At 37.9% G+C, this 26,674-nt stretch overlaps 1 protein-coding gene across 1 annotated transcript; it reads left to right on the forward strand.

The window, feature by feature from the left end:
* The first annotated feature begins 11,773 nt into the window (after window positions 1-11,773).
* Window positions 11,774-16,625, forward strand: MAD2L1 (mitotic arrest deficient 2 like 1). Its single transcript, XM_007464844.1, has 5 exons — window positions 11,774-11,970; window positions 12,743-12,889; window positions 13,834-13,954; window positions 14,938-15,041; window positions 15,766-16,625. The coding sequence occupies exons 1-5, from the start codon at window positions 11,898-11,900 to the stop codon at window positions 15,936-15,938; spliced, it is 618 nt and encodes a 205-aa protein (XP_007464906.1). The 5' UTR covers window positions 11,774-11,897; the 3' UTR covers window positions 15,939-16,625.
* Window positions 16,626-26,674: the final 10,049 nt, after the last annotated feature.

The raw sequence follows: 26,674 nt of genomic DNA on the forward strand, positions 1-26,674 counted from the left end.
ATGACCAAACATATATGAGAAATATATATATATATATATATATATATATATATATATATATATATATATATATATATTGATAAATATTTGGTCTTCATCCACAGTTCCTGGCTCACAGCTCCCAAAGCCCTTGAAATTTCCTTATCAATAAGGGCAAAAAAGATAATATTTGGTCTCTTGTCTTCAGTTCCAGAAAAAGCTCCAGGGAAGGTGACTTTTGGGTCCCACCCAAAGGACGGGGGCTGGTCGCCAGGAAAACCAACTCTGTGATTAGAGGGTTAGAACTTTCAGTCCCACCCCCTGATTTCCTGGGGAGAGGGGTTGGAGGCTGAATCAATCGCCATTGGCCAATGATTTAATCAATCATGACTATGTAATGAAGCCTCCATAAAAACCCAAAAGGACAGCTTTTACCCTTTTCCAGGGAGCTTCCATGTAAGGAAACCAGAACACCTCATGTGCCACACTGCCAGGCTCCATGCTCCAAGAGGACAGAAGCTCCTTTGTTCAGGACCTCACCCTATGTATCTCTTCATCTGGATATTTATTCATATAGTTTAATATTCTTTTATAATAATTTTGTAATTGTGAGTAAATAAGCTTTCCTGAGTTCTATGAGCCATTTTAGCAAATTATTCGAAACCAAGGAGGAGGATGTGGGAACCTCTGGCTTGTAGCCAGTAGGTCAGCAACACAGGTAACCAACCTGGGCTTGAAACTGGTGTCTGAAGTGGAGGGTGGTCTTGTGGGACTGAGAACTTTACCTGTGGAATCTGATTCTATTTCTGGGTAGAAACAGATCGTGTCAGAATTGAGTTGAATTCTCGGACACTGCTGGCATCAGAGAATTGCTTGCTGCTGTACAGAAGCCTACACACACACAAACACACACACACACACACACACACACACACACACACACACACACACGCTGGAATTGGGTCCATGAACCCTTTGCAACTATCCTCAATGTTTCATTAAAAATAAAAATTTCTATACTCTCACCTCTTCTTTCTTGTATATTTTCATTTCCCAAGAAACTCTCTTTTTCTTTTTTGTGGTACGCGGGCCTCTCACTGTTGTGGCCTCTCCCGTTGCGGAGCACAGGCTCCAGACGCGCTGGCTCAGCGGCCATGGCTCACGAGCCCAGCCGCTCCGCGGCATGTGGGATCTTCCCGGACCGAGGCACGAACCCGTGTTCCCTACATCAGCAGGTGGGCTCTCAACCACTGTGCCACCAGGGAAACCCGAAACTGTCTCTTTTAAGGCTTATTCTCCACTTAGGTCCTCGATGCCACTGTTTTCTGTGGCCTCTGGCTCTATTAGTTATACCTTTCCAACTTCCAACTTCCGTTTTTATATTTCTTCTGGTTCTCTTTCCTCTATATTCCTAAAAATAAAAATCCCAAGATCCAGCAATTGTTCATGTTATTTCCCCCACTCTCCAAGCTTCTAACTCATAAAACTTTTGCTTCTATCTCATTATATCTCACCTCCAAACTCCTTGAAAAAGACTCCATGCCCCAAATTGCCCCAAATTGCTTCCTCTTAGTTCACCAAAGATCTCTTGAGTGCAAAATCAAGTGATGTGGGCTTCCCTGTTGGCACAATGGTTGGGAGTCCGCCTGCCGATGCAGGGGACACGGGTTCGTGCCCCGGTCCGGGAAGATCCAACATGCCGCGGAGCGGCTAGGCCCGTGAGCCATGGCCACTGAGCCTGCGCGTCCGGAGCCTGCGCTCTGCAACCGGAGAGGCCACAGCAGTGAGAGGTCTGCGTACCGCAAAAAAAAAAAAAAAAAAAAAAAATCAAATGATGTTTTCCCAGTCATTTTTCTGTACTGAATTACGTACCAAACTACTAAAATATTTTCCCACCCAACTCAGATTCACTAAGTAGGTTTTTAGGACATTCATTTCATGATTTGCCTCCTACTTCTCCATTTCTTGAGTTTCCTTCATTGTACCTTCTTCCACCATGTGACATTTTATTAGTTACAAACCCCAATTCCTTCCCTGAGTCTTTTCCTGACCCAAACTCACTTGAACTCACCCAAACTCATCTCCATGTATACAATTTCACTATGACCTCTAAGATACCACACTTTATTCTTCAGAGTTCAAACACATGAACACATTTTCAAAATGTCTCTCAGATTTGTCATCCCTTCACATTTTTATTGTACTGGACATTCTCACTTCCTTTTGTCGGAACTACCCACAGAGTTGGCAAGCTGAGCAGGAGCCTAGATTTCAATCACCAATCTGTTCCTTAGCAGGAGTATTTGTATAGTACACAAAACAAAAAACCGTTTCTGCTGCTGCAGCCCTACTCAGGGTACCCTTTTGAGCCGCCCGCTCTTAACCTGAAGAGACAGTACTCCACCCTGGGCCCCACCTCTTGTCTCTCTTCCTCCACTTCTGGCCTCTTGCCCTTGCTCCAACCCCTATCCTAAGCCCAGGGTCTTCTCTCTATGCTGAAACCTATGTTTCCATTAGGTTTCCAGCCATTCGGCTTATTGTGTTCCATTGCTGAATGAATTTCAGGAGTTTCACATCAAAAATGGAGGGAAGGACAGGGCATAAGGACCCCTCAAGCTAGATTATTGAAATCTAGTCAGACCTTCCACACTTTCAGGATTCATATCCTGCTATCATCTAGATGGCCTGGACCTTGGATAAATTAATCCAACCTCCTTCTGTAACTTAGTTTCCTCCATTGTAAAAAATGCAGGTAATAATAGTACATAATTCATGGGCTTGTGAAGGGATTAAATACATTGATTCACATAAAGCACTTAGAAGAGCACCTGGCAGAAAATAAGTGCTCAATTAAACGTAGTTAGCACTATTATTACTTCTTCTTTGCCATAATGTTAAGAGAGCGTCTGTCCCAATCTCTGCCTTAAATTGCTTTACCTAAGGACTCCTTTAGTTATCCTACACTAAACAAGTACCAGACAAGTACCAGGAAAGTTGCATGGGAAAGTGGAGGAAAAGCTACCTAAATAATAATAATAATAACAATAACAAGAATCATATATTAATAGTAAATCAAAGCTTCATTTGCATTATCTAATGAAATCCTTACAAAAAATTTATGTGGCAAGTACTATTATTACCTCCATTTTACAGACAAGGGAAAAAATTCTTAGATAATTTTTCTTAAATTGTCCAGATAGTCTGCCTCTAAAAAGTTTCTAGAACATGCTATTTTGGCATCCCTTTCTTGCACATTTGCCTAAGAACTCTGCTTCTGATAGATTGCTTGGAGATTCCTGCTTCTTTAAGCAATGCCATGACACTCCACCTCCATGCTACCAGTAGTAAAGCTCTTTCTCTTGTGATCCAAATGGACTTCTACCACATAAGAATTTGTTGAAACTCTGAAGAGGGTTTTTATTCCATGCCTTCAGCAGACTTAAGTGGAAAATGAATGGGATTCAAAAGTCTGGAGCACTCTTTCACAATAAAGATAATGTATTTTCCTCATAGGATAATGTATTTTCATAGGATTGCTCTGGCAGAAGCCAGCAAGGAGAATGAAAACTCAAATTTCTATACAGGCATGCAAGTTGGCCAACCTAGCTATATCCATTCCATGTCTGCCTGGAAGAGGGGACAAGCAAGGACCATGACCATCCCCAACTCCAGGTGATATATCCTTCAGCCAACAGGGTTTCTGCATACATTTTCAAAACCAATTATTTCCAGAGTGGGATGTGTGCACAAAACAATTCACTGGGGTACAGGAAGAAATGTAGAATTCCCACTTATATTGACTCTTTAAGAAAATAAACTAAGCTGTACTAAAATGTAAAAACTGGATTGACACTGACACCCTCGCAGTCTGCAGGACAGAAAGTCACAGGTCACAACTAGTATCCCCAAAGAAATGAAAGTCAACTGTTGCAAATTTAATGGCTCTTTCTCTGTGCAGCTAACAGTTGGTACTGTGCTATCTAACAAGAATTTCAGAAAAATTAACATTCATGTTCTTTCAGAGAAAAAGTGACTTTTAAAATGAACAATTTTTTTCAAGACACTCAAGCTACTGAGAGAGCATGTCTGTGTCAATTATTTTTTTAAAAAAAACTTCATCTGAACATTGAAAAACTTGGAAACAAGTTTTTCTAATCTATAATATTTCTAAATTACAAATTAGTTCCAAGGGCAATTAAAAGATAAAAACAGGGACTTCCCTGGTGGCGCAGTGGTTGAGAGTCCGCCTGCCGATGCAGGGGATGTGGGTTCGTGCCCCGGTCCGGGAAGATCCCACATGTCGCGGAGCGGCTGGGCCCGTGAGCTATAGCCGCTGAGCCTGCACGTCCGGAGCCTCTGCTCCGCAGCGTGAGAGGCCACAACGGTGAGAGGTCCGTGTACCGCCAAAAAAATAAAATAAAATAAAAGACCAAAACTGCCTAAACCTTTGTTTTAGACCCATTTTTAAAAATTATAAAAATACAACACTTTTTAGTTTGTAAGGACATCTAATTGGCACCAGGAAAATGGGGAATTTAATAATAACTTTTCAAGGCTTTGCATAATTGCTAAATACAGGTAAATAAAAATAAGAAGTCTCTCATTAGTATGAACTCTCATTAGTATCTTCATATCTTTGTGATGTAACATTTTTAGCTCTGATGGTCAAAAAACCAAAAACTCAAAAAACAAATTAAAAAATCCAAGTATTAAATTAAGCTGAAGTATCTGACTTTTAAATCACTCTTCACAAATAATTAAACCAAGATTTTTAAGAATAAGGAAGCATATTAACCATGTAAGTCTTAATACAGTTAATATATTTAGTGAAAGTAAAATTATTTTCCAGCGATACAAGAATCATTTTTTAAAATATTTCTGTATCTCATCTTTCTTAATTTCCTACATACATATACATACACACACACACACACACATATACACACACTATACCTAATACTGTGGAAAATGTCTATAATTTAGAGATAAATACCTATATTGGCGTGTATTCATTACCTTCTCTGTTACTGATGAGATGCACTATTTTAAACAAGATCTTTGGGAAAGAGAAGAGGAAGGTACATTTACACTTCCAGAGTCCTTTGAATAACCTTCCTTCAAGTTCCAGTCTCCCAGAAGGCATAGGCAAGTGTACTTAGGGCCTTAAGTTCTTCCCACACTCCTGATCTTTTTCCTAAGGCAGGCAGCCATCCTAGGAATAGCAACACATAACTTCTTAATTCACTAAGATGTTCAACTTCTGTGTTAACAATAGCACTTTCGGCTGCTCTTGAGAAGTAAATATCATAATTCCTTATTATTTTAAAGGAGATTAAAGGTAGCTCAAAATTAATAAGAGTCTTAATGTATAATTCCAAAAACAAAAAGAAATCTATCTTATTAATAATTTTTAATTATACAAACTCATAACCACATATTACTTTTAATAACAAAATTCTGTGAATAAATTTTAAAAACATCTAAATTTATGTAAACTAAAATGCTACAGTCCATTGTTTCGCATACTAGAGTCTGCAAGAATATTCTTGGAGATATACTAATTAAATGAAACTTGATTTCAAGTTTTCTTTTGTTTTGATAATGGCGTAACACAGGTTTAAAGAGGTATATACTGGATAACCCAAACAATTGCCTTAAAACTCCAATCTATTTTGGAGTAAAATGTTACCATCTATATTTACAACCATATTGGGACTAAGCAATCATAAAAAGACATGATTTAATATTTAATCCACTTAATCTCCAACATTAAACCAAAAACTGTGGAATTCAGTAACCCTTTTTGCTGTTGATGTTAAACAGGTTATACACATCATTCAAGAATTAAAAACACTGTCATAGCCAATTTATACGTAGAAAACCTCAAATAATAGAATTAATGTGCATGACTGATCTGTAACCTGACAAATATGGCTTGACTACTGTATTGTTTGAATGAGCTATAAACACAATGCAAGTTATAAGAAAATTGTTTCAGTTGAAAAAGCCAAGTTTATCTAAACAGAAAAATATAAACGAATTTAAAGTAAAGTGATTTTCATGTTCTCGCAAAGCTTTTTTTCCCCATAAATGTTATATAAAAAGGTACTAACAAATATTTGATAAAGCCCCAACTTTATGGCTTATTTACTTTGTTTTGTCTATGTAATGTCTCAAAAAATACTTTTCCACTTACTCAAATAACATCTTAGTTGTATTATTAGTTGGTAGATTCAGCAGAACTAATTCACCTATATTTACGTATTAAGCAATAGTAAAAATGACTCTCACCTACATAAGATTCAGAAGCAACAAGCTTAAAATGTACTATAGGCATAAAATATTTAACCAAATTTAATATGTAATTATAAAATAATTTAATGCATTAAATCTGTTTTTATTAATTTAATTGCAACCATGGCTTTTAATTCTTCACAGAGGCTTTGTGTTGTTAGTTTCCATATCAGACACTCTTCTGAGCTGTTTTGAATTTCGTTTACATTTTAAAATATACTCTGCTGTCAAAGTCAATTGATTGCAGAACCCATTCTTCATATATATACCACACACACACACACACACACACACACACACACACACACACACACATATGTAAATGTTCCAAACAGTCTCTGAGGATTAAATAGGAATAAGAATACCTACCTTTCAAGTTATGCCTTTTGGTGCCTAATCATGGTTGAGCTATGGAAGACTTCTAAGTGACTATATATTACTTATCAGAATAGAATTATGATAAAATAATACAACATGGTAATACTTTCTGATAAGAACAGCTCATGCTTTTCATTATAAGAAATTATGGAATTAATAAGTTTTCAATAATTTTTGTACTGAATTTTTACTAAAGATAAAATTTTAATATCCTATGCATGCAACTGGATCATTAAAAATGATGAATTATGCAGGTACAGAGATTATTTGTTAAGTTTATTAAGCCATTGCTTATTAATAAGATTTCATGATTCAAATTTGTTCTATCATTTTGAACATGTGGACCAACAATCAAAGAGTCCTTAGAAGGAAAGTATTTGGGGAAGATGGATCTTTAGGAGATTTACATTACACAATTTAATTCTTAAGCTTATGAAAAAATGTAAACATTCATTAGATCTACAAAATAAACCTTAAGTAATCAGAGTAGAAAATGTCTGATTTTAATTCTTGCTCTTCACATCAAATGAAAAATTATCTATATAATAGAACAACTAAGACTTATGACAGCATCCTTTCTTTTAAAGAGAGCAAATTCCCCATACTGACATAAATATCTATGTGCACAGAATTTTTAATCTAAATTTAGTGGATAAATTTAATTTTATTAAAATTCTCATAAAGATAAGCATTCCTGTTTTACCCATTTTAGAACAAAATGCTCTATTTCAAGATATTGGACTCAAGAATAACACCTGGAAATGTGATGGAAAACTGTCATAAGTCTATCAGAATAATGACTCAACTACCTAAAATGTTTTCTTTTTCCAGGTAAAAACAAATATGCAACTTAAATGTAAACGTAAATAAATATGTTTTTGGGCATGTGTGTATGCATACATGCCACGTGTTTAAAAGAATTGTAACAGTTCTGTAATATATTATGATCCAACATTTCATTCTGATGTGTTCCACACATACGAATACCTTAGAAATCACTAAATTCTTTTTTCCTCATTTCACTTTGAACTAAAGCACATATACATGGACTGGTTTTTAAAGTATTATTTTACATGTAAACAGTGCCATCTTGTGGCGTTTGAAACTATTTGCACACTGGCATAAAATTCATTAAGGACTGTAATTGCCATTTTCTTGCCAAGTGTACAGGTTATTGAACACCCTTAGTCTAAAATCAGTTAATATTTTAAAAATAAGAGAATTTTACAGCATGTCTTCAAATAGAAATAATTTTAAAAGAAACTAGATTCTATTACTATAAATCTTCTACTAACCAGATATTGAATCTTAGACTATGTAGTCACTCCGGACCTCAGTTTCCTCATCTCTAAGACTGCCCAGCTAAGTTATTAGTTAACTGCCTAAAATTCCATTTGATTCTAGCTTTGGAAATTTTTATGAGTATTTCTGATTTTAGCATTCTAATATGGAATACAGGTCTGTTTATGACATACGTTTTCATACTCATCTCTTTTATAATTCTAGGTTATTTGATTATGCTCTCTGCTTGAATTTTCTTCAGAAATAGATCTTAATTTATACTTCTCCCTGTCCAAACAACCTTCCCCTAAACAATACACATTAGAAAGATGTCACTCAATTGGAAATAAAAGTAAATTCAAGTAACTGAAAACAAGTTTTTAAAAAACCTTCTGTAAAGATAAGGGCGCACGCTTTAGGTAAGATGGGATCAACGTCAAACCAAGTACCCAAAAGCTAATGGGAAAGAAGTTCCACCAAAGCTTCTAGAATCATAAGTGTTACAGTGAAACAGAACAGTCTCAGAGTTGAGCAGCTCTACCTAACATCCCGAGAGCTCTGACCAACTCTACTGTATATGGCAGGCTTGCCACCTTGGATTCTGTACTACCATTTCATTCTTCCTCCATATCAGTCATCAAAACTCAATTCTTTTTTCAAAACGTCTTGCTCTGATGTATACTTTATTACTTAAACTCTGGCATTCATCTAGTCCAGGAACTCAACCTCCTAGGCCTGCATTACTAAAACTGCCATCATAGTTTACTGCTTTTCAAAGACTGATTTAAGAACTTGCATCAGAATCATTTGGGATGCTGGTTAAATCATGTCATCTCCTAGACTCCAGAAAGTAGACCAGCACTGTCCAATAGAAAGATGACAAAAGTTATCTATGTAATTGTAAATGTTCTGGTAGACAGATTAAAAAACTAAAAAGAAACAAGTGAAATTATTTTAATAATATATTTTATTTAATCCAATGCATGTATAGTATCACTGTAATATGTAATCAATTACCAAAAAAAAATCAATATACTTTACATTCTTTTTTTATACGAAGTCTTAGAAATCTGGTACTTTATACTTGTAGCATGTCTCAATTCACACCAGCACACTTCAAGTTCTTAAGTCACATGTGACTAGTGTCTATGGTACTGAACTGAACCAGACTGAAAGGAGGAGGAACAGAAGCCAGGAATCCACATAGTTTGCAAAATACCCAAGTCATTCTTTCACATGCTCAAGTTTGAGAACCACCACTCCAGATGGTCCACTACACAATCTATTCTACTACCATTACTGAATTTACACTTGAAAAAAAATGCCCCTTTAATTACAACAATCCTAAGAATTTAGAAATCCTTGTACCTCTAGTTCAACTCAAATGGGTATTGGTATTCAAAACTCCCTAAAAGTGGCCTTACCGCATCCATCCAACCTGCTCTCCAACTAGAAAACATTTTGGGTTCTTCCATGAAGTTTTCCTAGGCAAATATTCAAATATTTATTTAACAAATATTTGTGGGGCACCCAATAAATGTCATCATGAATCCTCTGCCAAAACAGGAAGATACAAAAGATATCTTTAAATAATGATAATGTAATTGTTTTCATTGCAACAGTGAAAGCAGTGCTCTGAAATAGCACTATGGGATGCTATGAGAGTGCTGCGTAAGAGCAGAACCTTATACCCTGAGGGGTAAAAGAAAATTCCTTTAATGCGGTAACATTTAAGTTTAAAAAGTATGAATATAATCAGAAATTTGAACAGATAAAACTCAGTTTCTGGGCAGAGGAAAGCACCTAACAAAAAGCCCTGAGTTTGAAACGTTACTAAAGGAGTAGGCAGGTTAGGATAGTAACCTGAAAGGAGGCTGCCAGGTAGGCAGAAGCCAGATAAGGTCAAATTTATGAGCCTTCAACTGTTTTTTAAGTATGCATATTTAAACAAAACTAGATTACAAATCCTCAAAAAGCACAGACCATGCTTTCTAAGCCTTAATAATTTCTTACACCTCCTCCTAGAACACAAAGAAAGTATTAACAAATACTTCCTCTATATATGGAAATCTCATATATTTTGCCAGCCTTCTAGAATCTCCAAAATTATACTAACGAATATTTGCATCTACTATATTATTATGAAACTGAAGGAAGCCTTTCCTGAAGTGCTAAGTAGTAAGTTCCTTAGAAAGAGAGACAATTTATATATGAAGTAAGGTGGGCATCATGCTCTACCAGCATGATGCCAGAATTCTGGCTCTAACCCAAAATCCTGGTGGAAGGAATGAAAAGGTGGTGATTTAAACACACACATACACACTTGTACCACAGAGACTAAAGAATGTAAGGAAAATATTTCACAGGGTCAAGTCAGCTTATTACCTATTATACCTGTTTCACTCTTCAAACTGATCAAATTCTGATACCTAACACTGTGACTAGGCAGAGTTCTGAGATGGCCCCCCAAATTTGTGGCTTCTAGGGAGCATATACTATATAATCCCTCCCCTTGAGTGTGGCCAGACATGTAATTATGAGGCAAAACCACTTTGAAGATTAGCTTCAACAAAGAGGAAATTATCTGGCTGGGACTGACCTAATCATGTAAGCCCTTTAAAAGGACCTCCCTGAAGTCAGAGAGACTGCAAGTGTGAGAAGCCCTATGGAAGGGCTACCTGGCAAAAGCACAAGGCTGGCCTCTGGCCAACAGCTAGCAAGCCAATGAGAACCTCAATCTAAGAACAAGGATATTAATTCTGCCAGGAACCAAGGGGGTCAAAAGAGGACCCCAGATTTTAGATGAGATCCCACCTGCAGACAGGTGCCTTTACTTCAAACTTATGAGACTATGTAGAGCACCCAGCTATGCCATGCCCCAGACTCCTGACCTAAAGACTTAGATAACAAATGGGTGTTGTTTTAAACTAATTTATGATAATTTGTTACGCAGCAATAGAAAACGAATACACTCAGGCATTTTTCTCATATAATTAAGTAACAGTACATCTGGTAGTTAAGTTTCTCAGACTTCATGTTACGAATAATTTTCCCACCTGCTTTAAGTATAAAATTGTTTCGCATCTCACATGAACATTAGCTGTGCACTATCTCCTTAATACTTCTTATCCTAACATTAAAAAGTCATTGAATTTGTGAGTCAAAATTCACTGAAAAGCTCTTCAGTGCTGATGGGGCTTTTTGGTGAGGTGACCTTATTCCTGACCAGTCGCCTAGGGGTGGAGGGGTATACAATGCAAGCTGGCCCTGCAGCCGCAGCCACCTGCTGCCCCCAGACTCCGCCTCGCAGGGGGGCGGGGCGGGGCATAAACATGAGCTGAGCCCAGGACAGACAAGGGATAGAAAAATGCAAGCAGTTCGTCCCTTTAACCCCTAATCCAATTTCTCAAGAAAAGCCGCCCACACAGTAATCCCTCTAAAACTGTGGCTGGGCTGCCGCGCACGCAGTTGCTTTACGAATTCCCAAAGCATCTAGCAAGTTCCAACCGCCCACTAAGGATCCCTGGGGCCACTTATGCCGCAGCTGGCGGACACCTCATATCACTTTCAAAATATCTTTCAAACTCGGGAACTGTGCTCCTTGGTCGCTCTGTCCCCAGACCTAGGGAGCGGCCACTAAAACCTGGACCTACCATCTTTCCCCCCTGGGCGCCAGGCAGCCCGCCGACCACAACTACCGGTGCCGAACCGAGATCCTCCCGAGCCTACCCACTGGGAACAGTGTCACCACGCCTACCCACTGCGCCTGCGCGAACGGCTGCTCCTGCGAAGGCCCAGAGATCTTGCTGCGTAGGGCGGGGCCTAAAAGCTTGTCGCGCCTGCGCGAGGGGCCGACGGCGTCCTGCGTCGTTACTTTTGAAACGAGTGGCGGGGAAGTGCTCTGGAAACCTCTGGTGTTGCTGTCTGCCGGGTGGAAGCGCGTGCCTTCATCCGTGGGCCTGGCCATGGCTCTGCAGCTCTCCCGGGAGCAAGGCATCACCCTGCGCGGGAGCGCCGAAATCGTGGCCGAGTTCTTCTGTAAGTCCTCGCGCAGGCCGTAGGGCGGGGAGAACGGAGCCCAGGCCGCCCGGCAGGCCCGCGGCTTGTCTTCCGAGGCGGGGGGAAGCCGGCTGGGCCGGAGCGGGCCCGAACCCAAGCCCTCTCAGCCCCGGCCTCCTGCCCGGCAGGAGGAATCTGGGAAGAGGCGTTGCTAATGATGGCGGAGGACGCCTAGGTGCTGCTGAGGCCTGCTTCGCGGTACAGCCCCTTTGCCAGGAGAGTTTCTTTAAAGTGCAGAGCTCACCCCTCACCATCACCCCCGCGAGGTGAAACTGGTCGACAGTGATGGCCTAGAGTTCGGGAAGCGCCGTTCTGGACCAGGCCAGTTGTACCTTCAGATAGAACCTGGCGGAACTTGTGAGGATAAGAGGAGGAAAGAGAGAGGAGGAGAGGCTTGCCTGGGCTTTGGATTAGTCAGTCGGTTGCCTATTTTGACATCCTCTAACCATACAGTCTGAATTTGGACTTGTTTTACAATGAAATGAAATTTGCCACTGGAAGATTAATGCAGTTTGGCATTTTTCTTTAATTGCCACATAAATGCAGGTGTCACTTTCTCTCTTACTTAGAAGCAAGATTTTAAGGATTTTTAATGCCACTTTGTACCTATTCTGCTGTCAGCAAAACACACAAACACGTGTGTTTAGACATTTACAGCTTTACACCATTAATGAAACCATAGCCACATCTAAATATGCTTTATTTCCCAAAGTTACAAAGTGACAATGACTTTAATATTTCTTGTTTTCAGCATTTGGCATCAACAGCATTTTATATCAGCGTGGCATATATCCATCCGAAACCTTTACTCGAGTGCAAAAATATGGACTCACCTTGCTTGTAACTACTGATCCTGAACTCATAAAATACCTAAATAATGTGGTGGAACAACTGAAAGGTAATTAATTGTAAAACTGAATTCAACCTGTGGGACTAAACTTAAAAAAGAACTACTAAATAACAGAACGCTCATTAGAATTTTCTTATTTTCACCTATTTCCATTTGTCTTTTTTTTTTTAAATCTTGCCTGAGTCAGTAGCCTTTTCTATCTGAACACTCAATTTTTCCTTTTCGCTCAAGAAGTTGCAGTATTGTTGGATCAGTATTTGTTCTCCATCTATTCCTTTTCTTTCTTTTTCTAGAATTCCTATTAGTTTCTCTTTCATGTTTCTTTCCACTTAGGAATCCCATTTCTAATTTTTCTGTGTTGTGGGATATTTTGCCCTATCTACCCATTTGACCTTCCAAATTACTAGTTCTAAAAAATGCTACAGCTCTCATCTTTTTTTTCCTTTTTAATTTTAAAATTCACGAATCATTTTTTTTGTTGTTTTAAGTAACTTCATTTTTTAAATTACATCATTGTATTTTCATTAACTTCAGGGCTAAATCACCCATAGTCATTCATAGGGCTGCACTTGGATTATTTGGTGTGGAACCTCTTAGAACTAAACTCAAACCCTCCCTGACTGAGTCAAATTTTCCTATTTTATGCTTTCATTGTACCATATTTTGCACCTGCATAGCAGTTACAATTTTAATTTCATGTTAATTGGTGCAGTGATTAGGTTAATGTTATCTCCTACACTCTTGCCTTGGATTAGGATGGGAGGACCAAATGTTTACGATCCTATCCTCAGCACCCAGTGCTATACCTGGTATAAATACTGAGAATTTGAAAACAGGAGCTAGGTTATTGATGAGACAAGTTTTCTGTATAATTTGGAGGAGATCCAAAATAGCAGTGGTAGAAATTTGCTGAGGATAGGAAGTGGGACCCGAGAAAAGAGTTGGCTTTGTAATGCAGTGAACCAAAAAAGATGGCTTGTTATGTGTTACAGAATGGTTATGCAAGTGTTCAGTGCAGAAATTGGTGGTAGTCATCTCAAATATTGAAAGTGGTGAGGTCCTTGAAAGATGGCAGTTTGATATTGAGTGTGACAAGACTGCAAAAGATGACAGGTAAGTAGGAATTTAAATTATTTCCACTTTCATATGCTTGTTCTAAAACTTGTTTTCTTTACAAAATGAGTTCTGATTATATTGAACAAGTTTCATATAAGGTATAGTTTTTTCTAGGATGTTTAATTTGATCTTCAGTCTTCTGTGGAAAAGAACTGTGCTTACTTTAGCATGTCACTGACTTGTATAGTATTGCCTTTAGTCTAAATTGGTGAATTTCAAATTGTAGTATTTATGGTGGTATATGCAAAACTCCATACAGTATACTAGGTGGCCCATTTTATGAATTGTTTAAAGGTGCTTTTAAGCTTAAGGGATTATCCTAGACTCTCCCAGCTTAAGATGCAGCTCTACTGTATTTCACCTAATGCCACAAATTTCCTAAGACACTTCATAAACTCTGAAGTTTCCAGACTACCTGAATGGGAAATACCCATCATAATATGCTAATGACTAGCATTGTCCTAGGCATACTTACATGTAAATTCACAACCATTTCTCATAATGAAATGCAGTTTGCTTCTGAAGCCTTTGGTCTCTTTTAGGAAATGTATAGCTTATAAAAATAATTTGATATACAATTTAATATCTTATTTGAGACAGTAGGGAATTAGACATTTAGGCGTTACTAAAAATGCCAAAATGATTATACCAATTAAATATTTTAGATACCACTGTTATTTTTTTTTTAAGAGGTACTGAAGTTTTCCTAACTTGAAGCACTTGGCAGATTTTCTGGTCATCTGATACAAAATGACCTGACCAACCATAAAAAAGTGATTGGAAGGATAAATGAAATAATAAAAATACATACTATGCCTACTGTGGTATTATGGGTCCTAATGATGTACTCATTTTCTAAAAAACTCCTTTTTAATGTATTACTTATTTGATTTTGGAATCATTTAATTAGATAAATAATCTTACAAATGTTTTAAATAACTCGTTAAAACTTAAATTAATTGATTTGATTTCTTTGGCAGTGCACCCAGAGAAAAGTCTCAGAAAGCTATCCAAGATGAAATACGCTCAGTGATCAGACAGATCACAGCTACAGTGACATTTCTGCCACTGTTGGAAGTTTCCTGTAAGTATTATACAATGTCACATTGCCTTAAATTTGTTGGGGAAACGACTAAGCTACTATTTTAAGAATTACCCCTTTATTAAATTTTTTCTTAATTATCAATATCATGTAATAAAAATGAGAAAGCATTATAAAGGAAAAGTAATGTTATATGCATGCTGGAAAATTTGGAAATGCTGAAAAGGAAAGGAATGAGAGTATTCCACAACACTCACTCTTGAATGTTTTGATGTAATTTCTTTCATTATCTTCATTTCTTACACACATATATGTATTGATATATATTTAAGGCTACAGCTCTAATTGTGTCTTGCTTTTCTATCTTCCTTACTCCTTCAAACATCAGATATGTCCTGAAAACCTACTATATGTCACACGCTGTTCTAGGCACTAGGATACATCAGTCACAGAACCAAGAAGTTAGCTTTACTGTAGGTTACATTCATGCTATCCCATGTGATTGATTATACACTTTATACAAATATTTTTAACGTTTTTTCTTTAGAGGAAAAAAAAACTTGAATTTTTCGTAAGATAAAGTGAAAGGAGTGCGATATTTTCTGTACTACAGTAAATTTCCATTGAAGAAAAGCAGTGAACTAGTTTTACAGACCAGGCTAAACTACATTTCTAACACTGTGTGGTTCAAAATGTGAGGGAGATAGGGCAGGTAGTTTTACTTTTGAAAAAATAATGTCCCTTAATTATTTTATCCCCAATTTAGGTTCATTTGATCTCCTGATTTATACAGACAAAGATTTGGTTGTACCTGAAAAGTGGGAAGAGTCAGGACCACAGTTCATTACCAATTCTGAAGAAGTTCGTCTCCGTTCATTTACTACTACAGTTCACAAAGTAAATAGCATGGTGGCCTACAAAATTCCCGTCAGTGACTGAGGATGAGCTAAAGACAGTAATGTACCTGTATCCTCAAATGTGGTTTTCCTGAAACCAAATCAACTTTAGTTGATATATTTCATTGGTTAATTTTTAGGTGGGGAAAACTTAACATTATACTTTACTGAATCTGTGCATAATTGTTCCATTCCTTGGTACCTGTTTCACTTTCCATAGGGCTGATGTAAGTTATTGCACACTGTTCCAAAGGGAAGTAGCAGATTTCATTAGCATTGTAATGTCAATTCCTTTGAAGGTAGTACTGTAGATGGAAAAACTTTTGTCATAAAGCTAAATGTCTTTCTAAATCAGACCTTTTGGTCAAGCAGCTTGACTCAGAATATACAGAAATATTTAAATATACAATAGAACAAAAGAAATATGAATATTCAGAATATTTGTTTAGATCCTGAAAGTAACTAATGATAGCCCATAAGTAATAAAATATTGCTCTTATTAGGTCCTTTTGCCACTTACTTCATTTGTATAGTTTCCATATTGAAAAATTTTCCAATTATTTGATCTTAATTTATATAACTTGAACCCATGAAGCTATGGATATTCCTACTGTTCAAATTGCTATGATACCAAACTTCTAAGAATGTCCTTTTATGTTTTATAAAATCAAGCTTTAAATGACAATGATGAAATAAAGTTAAATATGTATGTTTTAAATTTGTCTTAAAATATGTTTATATTGGTGTGGTGTTAATACAGCTAAATAGTTATGATGCATTAAGTACAGCATATTATTTCTTGTGCCTACTATGGTTGTAGGGCCTAAGAATTCAAAGTTGAGTAAGTCTTGAGGTACTTTCAATTTAATGGACAAGCTTTTATTGTACCCCCTTCATCTCATAACAGTAGATTTAAAATAAACATTCTTTTTGTAAAATGATAAATGTCCTTTGTAATTAATTCAGTTTAGCAAATTTTGGATTGTAGAACCTTTCTATACTCTTAGCCTATTGTTTGTCTAATTTTCCATATACAATTGACCTTTGAACAGTGCAGGGACTGGATCACTGACCCTCCAAGCAGTTGAAACTCCCAGTATAACTTACAGCCAGCCCTCCTTTTCTGTGGTTACTCCATACCCCTGGATTCAACCAGCTGCGGATCGTGTAGTACTGCAGTGTTTATTACAGTACTGAAGCTTGAGATCTTATGAAGGAGAGGAAAATATATGGCAAAGGACCGTGAAGTAACCAAACAGGTTTACTTCATTATGTATTTGTCTTTATTATTTCACCTGGATAATCTTCTCTCTGATCCAGTTGTGTGCTTGTTAAGAATAAAGGAAAATGTCTTACATCCTTTCATCTCTTAGAGCTGCTGGACAAATAGGTGCCAATTTTTGATGATGAGTATCGTGAATGCTGTTGCAAAGGCCAGTCTCTAAAGAGTTGTTGAAGCTGTCTAACTGAGGTTCACCCACAAGTCTTCCTGAATAAGAAAGTAGGTACTCAGAAATGGAAATAATGTTTATTTAGGGATGGTCAAGAGTCAGCATTTGAATTCTTGAGCTGTTCATAATCTATTTAACATTTGAAATATGCATTGAGAAGGAAAGCAGAAATAAAGCTTGAGTAAAAATATGGAGAGAGTTGAAAATTATGGTCCTATTTTTAGGAAATAATGTTTGAAAGTTTTTATAGAAAGCAATGACTGCTTCAGGAAACACTGAATGCCCCTTGGTTAAACAATGAGAATAATAAAATGTGGTTCTTGCCCCAAAAAAGCTCACCAGCAGCAACATTATATATTGCTGATAATACATTTCTGTCATTTATGTTTCTGACAAATTAAGTGATCCTAATATTACTACTTTTGTGATTTATTGTACTTACTTCTCTCTCCTTTAAGAGTTATGTCCAGAAATTAATGCTCTGGATTTGAATGTTACCTTCAATAACGGGAGCTTCTGCCATACAATCTATTGCCTGCAAGTTACTCTATAGCATCAGTTCTGCAGCTAGGCTCTTCTTCTTTTGAAAACAGAAAATAATTGGCTTTGAAAAAATTTAATGGAAGAATATTAGCTATGTAAAGAATGAAAGGAAAGGCTGAAAACCAGAGAACTAGGGTAGCCCCAGGGATTTTCAGTGACAAATTTGTGAACTCCGCATATCTTTATGTAATAAATGGACCACTGGTGTTACCCAGTGATCTATCCAAATGACTCAGATTGCTGGTTTAAAAAAAGTGACAATGAAAAGCTTTGTTTGCATTTTAACAAGCTGAGATGTAAGACTAAGAATTAGGGGAAACTGCATTTTTAAATACTTTGATCATTTCATCTCAGCCAACATCCTTAACATGGTTAAATTAGATTTGTTAAACCATTTGCATGTTAACTGTTTACTCTTGTGAGGATTCTGAGGAAGCAGTCTTGATCTTTCTCACCTCTTACAGATTATGTATCAATTCAGAAATATACATATTGAATAGGAGCCAAGCTGTGAGCTTTACTTATAAAGCTAGATTGGAAAAGCTTTGGCCTAAGGTTCCAGCTGGACTTGTCCCACCCTCCTTCTATACCTTCAGCCTCACCCTGGGAGGAAGATATTTAAACCAATAGATGAAAGAACTGTGACTAACTTCATACCATGTTAAATAGAAGCCAAGATTCCAAGAGAATCTGGTGGGCTTCTAGACCTGCCTGGGCTCTGACTCCATTTTGCTCACCATAGGTAGAGGAATGAAACCATGTTCCAGTTGAGCCCATCAGGGTTTGAAATAGAGCCCCAGAAGGGACTGAACCACACCTGGTCTTCAGGATCCTTCTCTCAGTACCATCAATCAGACAGAGAAGTCAAGCCTCCATGGGAATTTTTACACAGAGGTATAACAATCTCATGTCTCCATTGGCTTTTGTTGTAGAGCAAACAACCATAACATAGCAACAATAAGCATTTTTTCCTCCTTCAAGTCTGCAGGTCAGCTGGGGTGTTGTCTTCATTCTCACCTAAGTCTACAGGTCATGTGTCGTTCTACCACTGAAAGGGCACTGACTAGCCAGAATTCTTGAAGCTTAGTTTCAGAACTTGCACACTGATACTCTTCCACATTCCACTGGCCAAGAACTTGCACACTGACACTTTTCCACATTCCACTGGCCAAGGCAAGTCTTATGGCTAAGCCAAACTTCAGTGAGGAAGGGAAGTATACTCCTCCCAAGGAGATGGGGGAGAGGTGTGAAAATACGGTGAAAGGATCTAATAGACCAGGGGTTGGCAAACGTTTTCTATAAAGGGTCAGATACTAGTTTAGGCTTTGCAGCCATATGGTCTCTTGCACCTACTCAAGTGATTCCGTCATAACTTGAAAGCAGTCTTAGACAACAGGTAAACGAATGAGCATGGCTGTGTTCCAATAACAAAAAACAGACGGTGGGCTATATTTAGCACACAGGTTGTAGTTTGCTGACCCTGTAATAGATCTGTTTGCTGTTTTGTTCACAAATATTCAAACCCCTCCCTGGCTCAGAGCAATTGATTTTGTGATATTCAGAGCTCACATTTAAAGCAATATTATTTGTTTTCTCCATCCATGGTATCTCAAATGGGATGGCTCTTTATCCCATATTCTGCGAAACACAACTGGCTATTTAAGGTACTCCTCAGGACACCCCACAGTGAATTTTGATCTGAAAACTGGGAAGGGAGGTTCTTTGGCGCATGATGCATACGAAGAGATTCAAAATAGCATAAAGGCTACACGCCTCCATTTTTAATCACTATATAAACATGTATGCTGAATAAATGTTACTATTAGAATGCATTCAAGTTTCTTAGGTTCATTAACCTCCTATATATTTTAGCATATGAACTCCAAAATCATAAGCATAATAAAGTAGATATCCACATAGACATTTAATTTTTCTTTACATTCTGTTTCCATTTAATTGCTTAGTCTGTAAAATTTATCTTAATCTTATTTTCTGTGAAAGATCAGAATAGCTATGATGTTACATTGTAATGCCTGTATTTTCCACCAGGTGTCACTAATGTTGTAATACTTAAAAGTGAATTTCTTCTGACTCTAAATTAGACTAATATTCTGCTTTTCTTATTGGAAGTTAACATTGGGATTTCTGTCTACAAAAATATGAAGGAATCAGAGGGAAAAACACAGCATCTGTCTTTGCTAGGCACTTTACATGAACTATTTCATTTAAATCTCAGGCTTTAGTGCACAAGCGGAATCGTGGGGTCAGTGGGCATGCAAATGGCGCAATGTTTTTAAAGTTTAGATGGCCTCTTTTGACCTCAGCCAAGGAAGCTCATTTGACTCCACAACAAGCACATCAAAAGCAGTTCTTCACCCTTTTCTTAATGGTTCTTACCTTCTACATGCTTTTAGCAATTGAGTGTCCAGAACAAATTACTTTTCCTTTACTGGGCTTTGAGTTTCATTGGTGAGTTTGTATTTACACTTTCCTCAGATGACTTTGACCAATGAATGGAAGGAACCAAAACAGAGAGGACTTTATCCTATGCCTTATGTATATTGTTTATAGAATAAATCAAGTGTGAATTTTCAAGCATCCGTGAAACAGTTTTCCAGCTAATCAGAAGAATTGTTCATTTAACTACCTCTGTTACTCCTTGGGGAATTAATTTTTGGCTTAACTTGTAAATACCATTTTCTCATTCTTTTTTTACTCAGTGTATGAAATTATATTTCAAGTTATTTTGTTCAATGTGACCATGATAAAGGTTTGTGTTGGAACAACTATGGAATAGAACCTGTCTGCTAAACTTCACATTTTATTAGTTATATTTTCTAAAAACAGATCTTTAGCAACCTTTCCATTCTTGAATATGGCTTTGAAAGTCAGCAGTATTAACCTATGCTTATTTAAAAAAAAAAAAATCTAGCTGGGAAAGCTACTTAATCTCCATTAGAGTTGACAATCCTGTTCCAATCTGGCAAAAACACTGTAGCCCTAGCAACAAAACTATTAGAAAAGGCCTAGAGAGAAAAATGTCAGTTGACCCTCTGATTTCACAAGTCAGTTTATGTTACCACTTCACCTATTTTTGTCTTCCTACCATTTGATCTATTTTTATACTACAGAAACATAGTTTCATTTATTTGTGTAAAGTCCATTTTCATCTACATTTATCTGCATCATTTTGCTGTGTAAGCTTGTTTGCACAAAGGAACTTACATCAGATCAAAATCTTTATTGTCTTGGAATTTTATCTGTGTGGAAAGGCTTCTGAGTATAAGTAGGCCAACCATACTCCATTTCCATGCAAGGGAAAGATCTCAAACGTCTTTAAAAACTATATAGATACGGACATATTGAGTGGATGCCTAGACATGGATATGATTTCTATCTAAATGGCAGTCGCACTAAGTGCAGAAGTTAGTGGTTTTAAAGATTGAGTCAGTGATATCCAAAATATTTCATGTCTAAAATACAGTTCTTGTATCACTGTACTCAATCATAATAGTCAATACAGCTCTTTAGAAACCAGTTCAAAGGTTCCAGATCTAAGAAAGGAAATTTATAGACAATGATCATCTACCATGTGCCAACTACCAGTTAGGTGCTTTACACCTGGTTCAGCCTGGTTCCTTCTAGGTGCATAGAGGCTGGGGCTGGTGGGGAAGTGGGAGACTTGGGCTACAGCCTGTGGTCTTGGAAACTGGTGATGGGACATGGGGAGAGCCATGAAGCAAAGAAAATGATGAAGTCTGAGTCCCAAATGACAAGTCCTCTGGAGTAAGGAATAGCTCCAAAACCTCAATTCAGGCTGTGAGGGAAGAACAGTGTGGAAAGAGAAGGACTGGATCCAAAATGGACGTTTTATAACTGCTGACGCCCAGTGAGTCCCAGAGGATAACCGTGAAGGAGCACTGCGTAGGGAGAAAGAACCCTTCATAGAGTACCTTAGGCTCAACTTGTGGGCAGGGAGGGGATCCGGCATCAAATTAGTACATTACATGCATGATCTCAATCCTCACAACAGCCCAATGAGAGTTACTATCCCCATTTTACACCTGTAAAAAGTGAGATTCAGGAAGGTTAAGTAATTTGCCCAGCTTCAAACATCCAGAATACATTCCCAGGCCTGACTCCAAAGCCTGTATTCTTACTGTATCTCATTGCCTCTCAAAGACTAGGGAACAAGGAATGGTCCCCCTGTTCCAGGATGCAGACTCAGCCAAGGAGACTACAATACCACCTGAATCTAACTCCAGCTGGAGAAGTGAAAACTCACAGCCACAATGTTTGAGCGTCAAGGTACATTAACTTTTTAAAAAACTCTTTTTCATAATAAGCTATCACTAAATGTTTATTAACACAGAGCCTTTTGCTGTATAACAGGAACATTAATTTTCTTCCATCAACATTTTCTTCTCTCATTCCTTTCACTTGTTTTTGTAACTAAATGCTGTGTTGGAATTTGGGCTTCTGCTTTATGGGGCTTTTAACCAGTTTGAGAAATAGACACACAAAACAGATTGAAATGTATGTATTATCATCTATATTACGGGGTTTCCTAGTAAAGCTGAGTAGGAGCAAGAGACTTGCACCTAAAGCAGAAATAGGTTTGCTACTACTCCCCCATAAATGAACTGTGGAACAGTCAGACAACTTCGGTCTTCCTCACTCAAGTCCAACTCCAGCATGGGAGTAAGAAGTGCCGCTCCCTGAACGCCAAAGCCAGAGTTAGAAAGCACTGTACCTGAGCTCCAGCAAGCCTTGGAAAGAGTTCTTTGTTGCTTGGGATGGTGTGAGAGAGAAGGTGGAGAGAGGGGCCCCCAGTATTTCTCCAGTACCACTTTCCATCATCAGGATCAGAGCAGAAACCAGAAGAGTGGAGTAACATGCATCCCTCCCAGTATTTGCCAGGTTTTTTTTTTTTTAATATAAATTTATTTATTTATTTTTGGCTGCGTTGGGTCTTCATTGCTGTGCACGGGCTTTCTCTAGTTGTGGCGAGCAGAGGCTACTCTTCGTTGTGGTGCATGGGCTTCTCATTGCAGTGGCTTCTCTTGTTGTGAAGCACAGGCTCTAGGCGCACGGGCTTCAGTAGTTGTGGCACGCAGGCTCAGTAGTTGTGGCTCACAGGCTCTAGAGCGCAGGCTCAGTAGTTGTGGTGCACGGGCTTAGTTGCTCCACGGCATGTGGGATCTTCCTGGACAAGGGCGCGAACCCATGTCCCCTGCGTTGGCAGGCAGATTCTTAACCACTGCACCACCAGGGAAGCCCATTTGCCAGGTTTTTAATCTTTTAGCATATTACGATGCCAGTGTGTTCCACTGGCATTATTCCAGTTGATTTTAGGTAGCAGGGTGATGGTAACAGGCATTTAAAAAAAATTTTAGTAATTATGTATTTTAATCTGTATTCAAAAAAATATATAACATTTTAACATATCATGAGCTAAAGATTTTTAAAGTACACACCTTATTTTTTAAAAATGTATCAGTATTGGGATGGGTGATATGCAAATAAAAATCACGAAGGCAGCACATATATGAAGGAAGGCTGGGAAGTGATGTCATAAGCCATTGTACTTAAGTCAGAAGTAAGCCAGGGCAGGCTGTCCCCTCAGCAGGGCGGGCTGCCCTCTCAGCAGGGCGGGCTGCATGCTCAGAGTGCTGCTGTGCTCTTACCATCCTACACTCCACTTCTTTCTACACAACGTTCCCCTCTGGAACTGCTGATGGGCATTTCACTTTTTGCCCACAAAAGACTCTAGCAATATGAGTCAGACAGGATTCCACGCAGCACCCTAAGCTCAAAATTCACTCCCTATTCTATTCTTTTCACTAATTATGTCCTGTCACATTGTCCAAAATAGATCATCAGACTTTATGAAATGAATAAAGACTGGATCAACAACATAAAAATGTCCCAAATTTGAACAATAGGAAACTCTTATTTTTCAGCTTCCTCAAAACTAAATCCCCTTGTAAATAAAAGCCCATAGAAATTAAAGTCCAAATGCCTTCATTCCCTATTTTATACAATTGGCTCAGTCTCAGCCAGAGGGTCTTAGTTGTCTGGATTCCTATATCTGCAGCTGTGTCCTAGGCTGTCCTTCATAGGAATATAGCTTCTTCAGCCTCTTTAAATTCAAATCTCTCTGCTCTCCAAGGGGAGGGTAGCCACAAAGGAAGCTGCAGCTCCACTACAGAAGTTATCACAAACAAAATTATGATCCCCAAATTAAGTGAATGGTATAATGTGGCTTGACATTGCTATTCTCAGCCAAAGAGCATGGCAGATAACTTAGTGGTACCTGCACTGGAGACAGTGAGGACCTGAGAACACCTGGTTTCAGTCCCATGGCAGGTCAGCCAAGCTGCACCAGTGTCGAGTCCACAGCCTGGGAATCTGTGTTTACTGACCAGTAACTGCCCAACAGTTGTGCTTCTCCGTGTATAATATATTTGTGTATTTCTTTGTGCTTTTTCTTGTTTTGTTTTGTTTGGGTGATGCTTGTGGGGATCTCCCCATATATATTGCCTACCTTCTCTCAGAGAGTGACATTTGAGACATTATTGCCTTCTTAGAAAATTTAGATATTCTGGTTTCTTCATTTCCTCCTATTGTCTCATGCAAGATTGTGGTCTAGAGAAAACCTCTACTCCCAAATTCTTCCAAGTGTGTTCTCTGTAGGGGAGTATACTCTTCTCTGTGAAAACATGAGGGATGGGGTAGAGACCATCACCCTACTTCTTAGCACTGTGTTTTAATAATATACACTGATTTATTTATTATAATAGTGATTATCATCACTGTTCCATAAATTTTTTCCTTCCTACCTAGGCAGGTTGAGTTGGACCGAGCTAGGCAGTAGGTGACTAGAGTCAAAATTAAATTTAAAAAAAAACAGTTAAAACACCAGGATCACAGTAAAGGCCAGTGAGTCAGGATTACTCTTGTACATGGTCGGTGGGAATGTAAACTGGTTCAGCCACTGTGGAAAACAGTATGGAAATTCCTCAAAAAATTAAGAATAGAACTCTAAATGATCCAGCAATTCTACTTGTGGGTATTTATCTGAAGAAAACAAAAACACTAGTTCAAAAAGATATATGCACCCCTATGTTCACTGCAGCATTATTACAACAGCCAAGATATGGAAACAACCTAAATGTACAAGGATGGATGAATAGATAAAGAAGATTTAATGTATATATATATATATATATATATGTATGTATATATATATATATATATATATATATATATATATATATATATATATATATATATATATATATATATATATACACACAACAGAATACTATGTAGCCATAAGAGAAGGAAATCTTGCCATTTGCTACAACATGGATGGACCTTGAGGGTATTATGCTAAGTGAAATAAGTCAGATGAAGAAAGATAGATACCATATAATTTCCCTTTTATGTGGAATATAAAAAACAAAACAAACAAACAAAAGAAAAACAAACTCACAGATTGAGAGAATAGATTGGTAGGTTACCAGAAGGGAAGGGATTGGAAGAAGGGTGAAGTGAGTGAAGGGGATCAACTGTATGGTGATGGATGATAACTAGACTTACAGTGCTGGTTACTTTGTAGTGTATACAAATAGCAATTTATAATGCTGTATACCTGAAATGTGTATAAATGTTATACACCAATTTTACCTCAATTAAAAACAAAAAGAGGGCTTCCCTGGTGGCGCAGTGGTTGAGAGTCCGCCTGCCGATGCAGGGGACACAGGTTCGTGCCCCGGTCTGGGAAGATCCCACATGCCGCGGAGCGGCTGGGCCATGGCCGCTGAGCCTGCGCGTCTGTGCTCCGCAACGGAAGAGGCCACAGCAGTGAGAGGCCCGCGTACCGCCAAAAAAAAAAAAAAAAAAAAAGAGAAAAAGAAAAAGTAACAGAAGGATACCGAAGTTTAGCAAAACTTTAAGGAGATTCCAGATGTCACAGATTAAAGTACTCGAAAGTTAGTATTCCAAAAGGTTGGGCCATTGAAAACAAGCACAAACAAACAAAAAAATACCTAAACCTAAACTTCAGGGCAGAAACTTTTCTGTTCTTATGCCTTCCTGTCTCAGGAGGATCTGACCATTAGTGTAGGGAGAGAGACTGCAGCTGTGGAGGAAAATGGTGCCAAGAACTGCAGCTGCAGAATTTTTTTTTTTTTCACTTTTTACTTTTGACATGTAAAATTAATACATACACAAGTTAAAAAACATCAAACAGTACAGAGTGGTACTAAATGAAAAGTAAGTTCTCTACCTTACCTTGTTCTCCCACTCCCCATTTCTAATCCACCTCCCTTGGAGTATAGTTGCTTTACAATGTTGTGTTAGTTTCTGCTGTGCAGCAAAGTGAATCAGCTATACATATACATGTATCCCCTCTTTTCTGGATTTCCTTCCCATTTAGGTCACCACAGAGCATTGAGTAGAGTTCCCTGTGCCATACAGTAGGTTCTCATTAGTTATCTATTTTATACAAAGTATCAATAGTGTATATGTGTCTATCCCAATCTCCCAATTCATCCCACCCCCCCCCACCAGCTCCCTATTTTTAAACATTTTTTTATTCTGCTGCTGGTTATTACCATACCTCTGAAACTTACGTTAATTCCTCCATTTCTCATTCATCAACTTTAGATAGTATCTATTAAAAGATGATAAATTTAGTTCATATTTCTTTATCCACTACTAAGTTTTTCCAGTTAAAGTATTTTGGTTCTTCTGGTGTTTATCCATAATTTTAAAGAAT

This window comes from Lipotes vexillifer, unplaced genomic scaffold (genome assembly GCF_000442215.2).
Source record: "Lipotes vexillifer unplaced genomic scaffold, Lipotes_vexillifer_v1.1 scaffold231, whole genome shotgun sequence".
In the NCBI taxonomy this organism is placed as follows: Eukaryota; Metazoa; Chordata; class Mammalia; order Artiodactyla; family Lipotidae; genus Lipotes; species Lipotes vexillifer.

Excerpts from the sequence above, each read along its gene's own strand:
- MAD2L1 (XM_007464844.1), top strand. The coding sequence starts at position 11,898 with ATGGCTCTGCAGCTCTCCCGGGAGCAAGGCATCACCCTGCGCGGGAGC. Across the intron at positions 11,971-12,742 it reads AATCGTGGCCGAGTTCTTCT|CATTTGGCATCAACAGCATT; the intron begins GTAAGTCCTCGC and ends TCTTGTTTTCAG. Across the intron at positions 15,042-15,765 it reads GCCACTGTTGGAAGTTTCCT|GTTCATTTGATCTCCTGATT; the intron begins GTAAGTATTATA and ends TCCCCAATTTAG.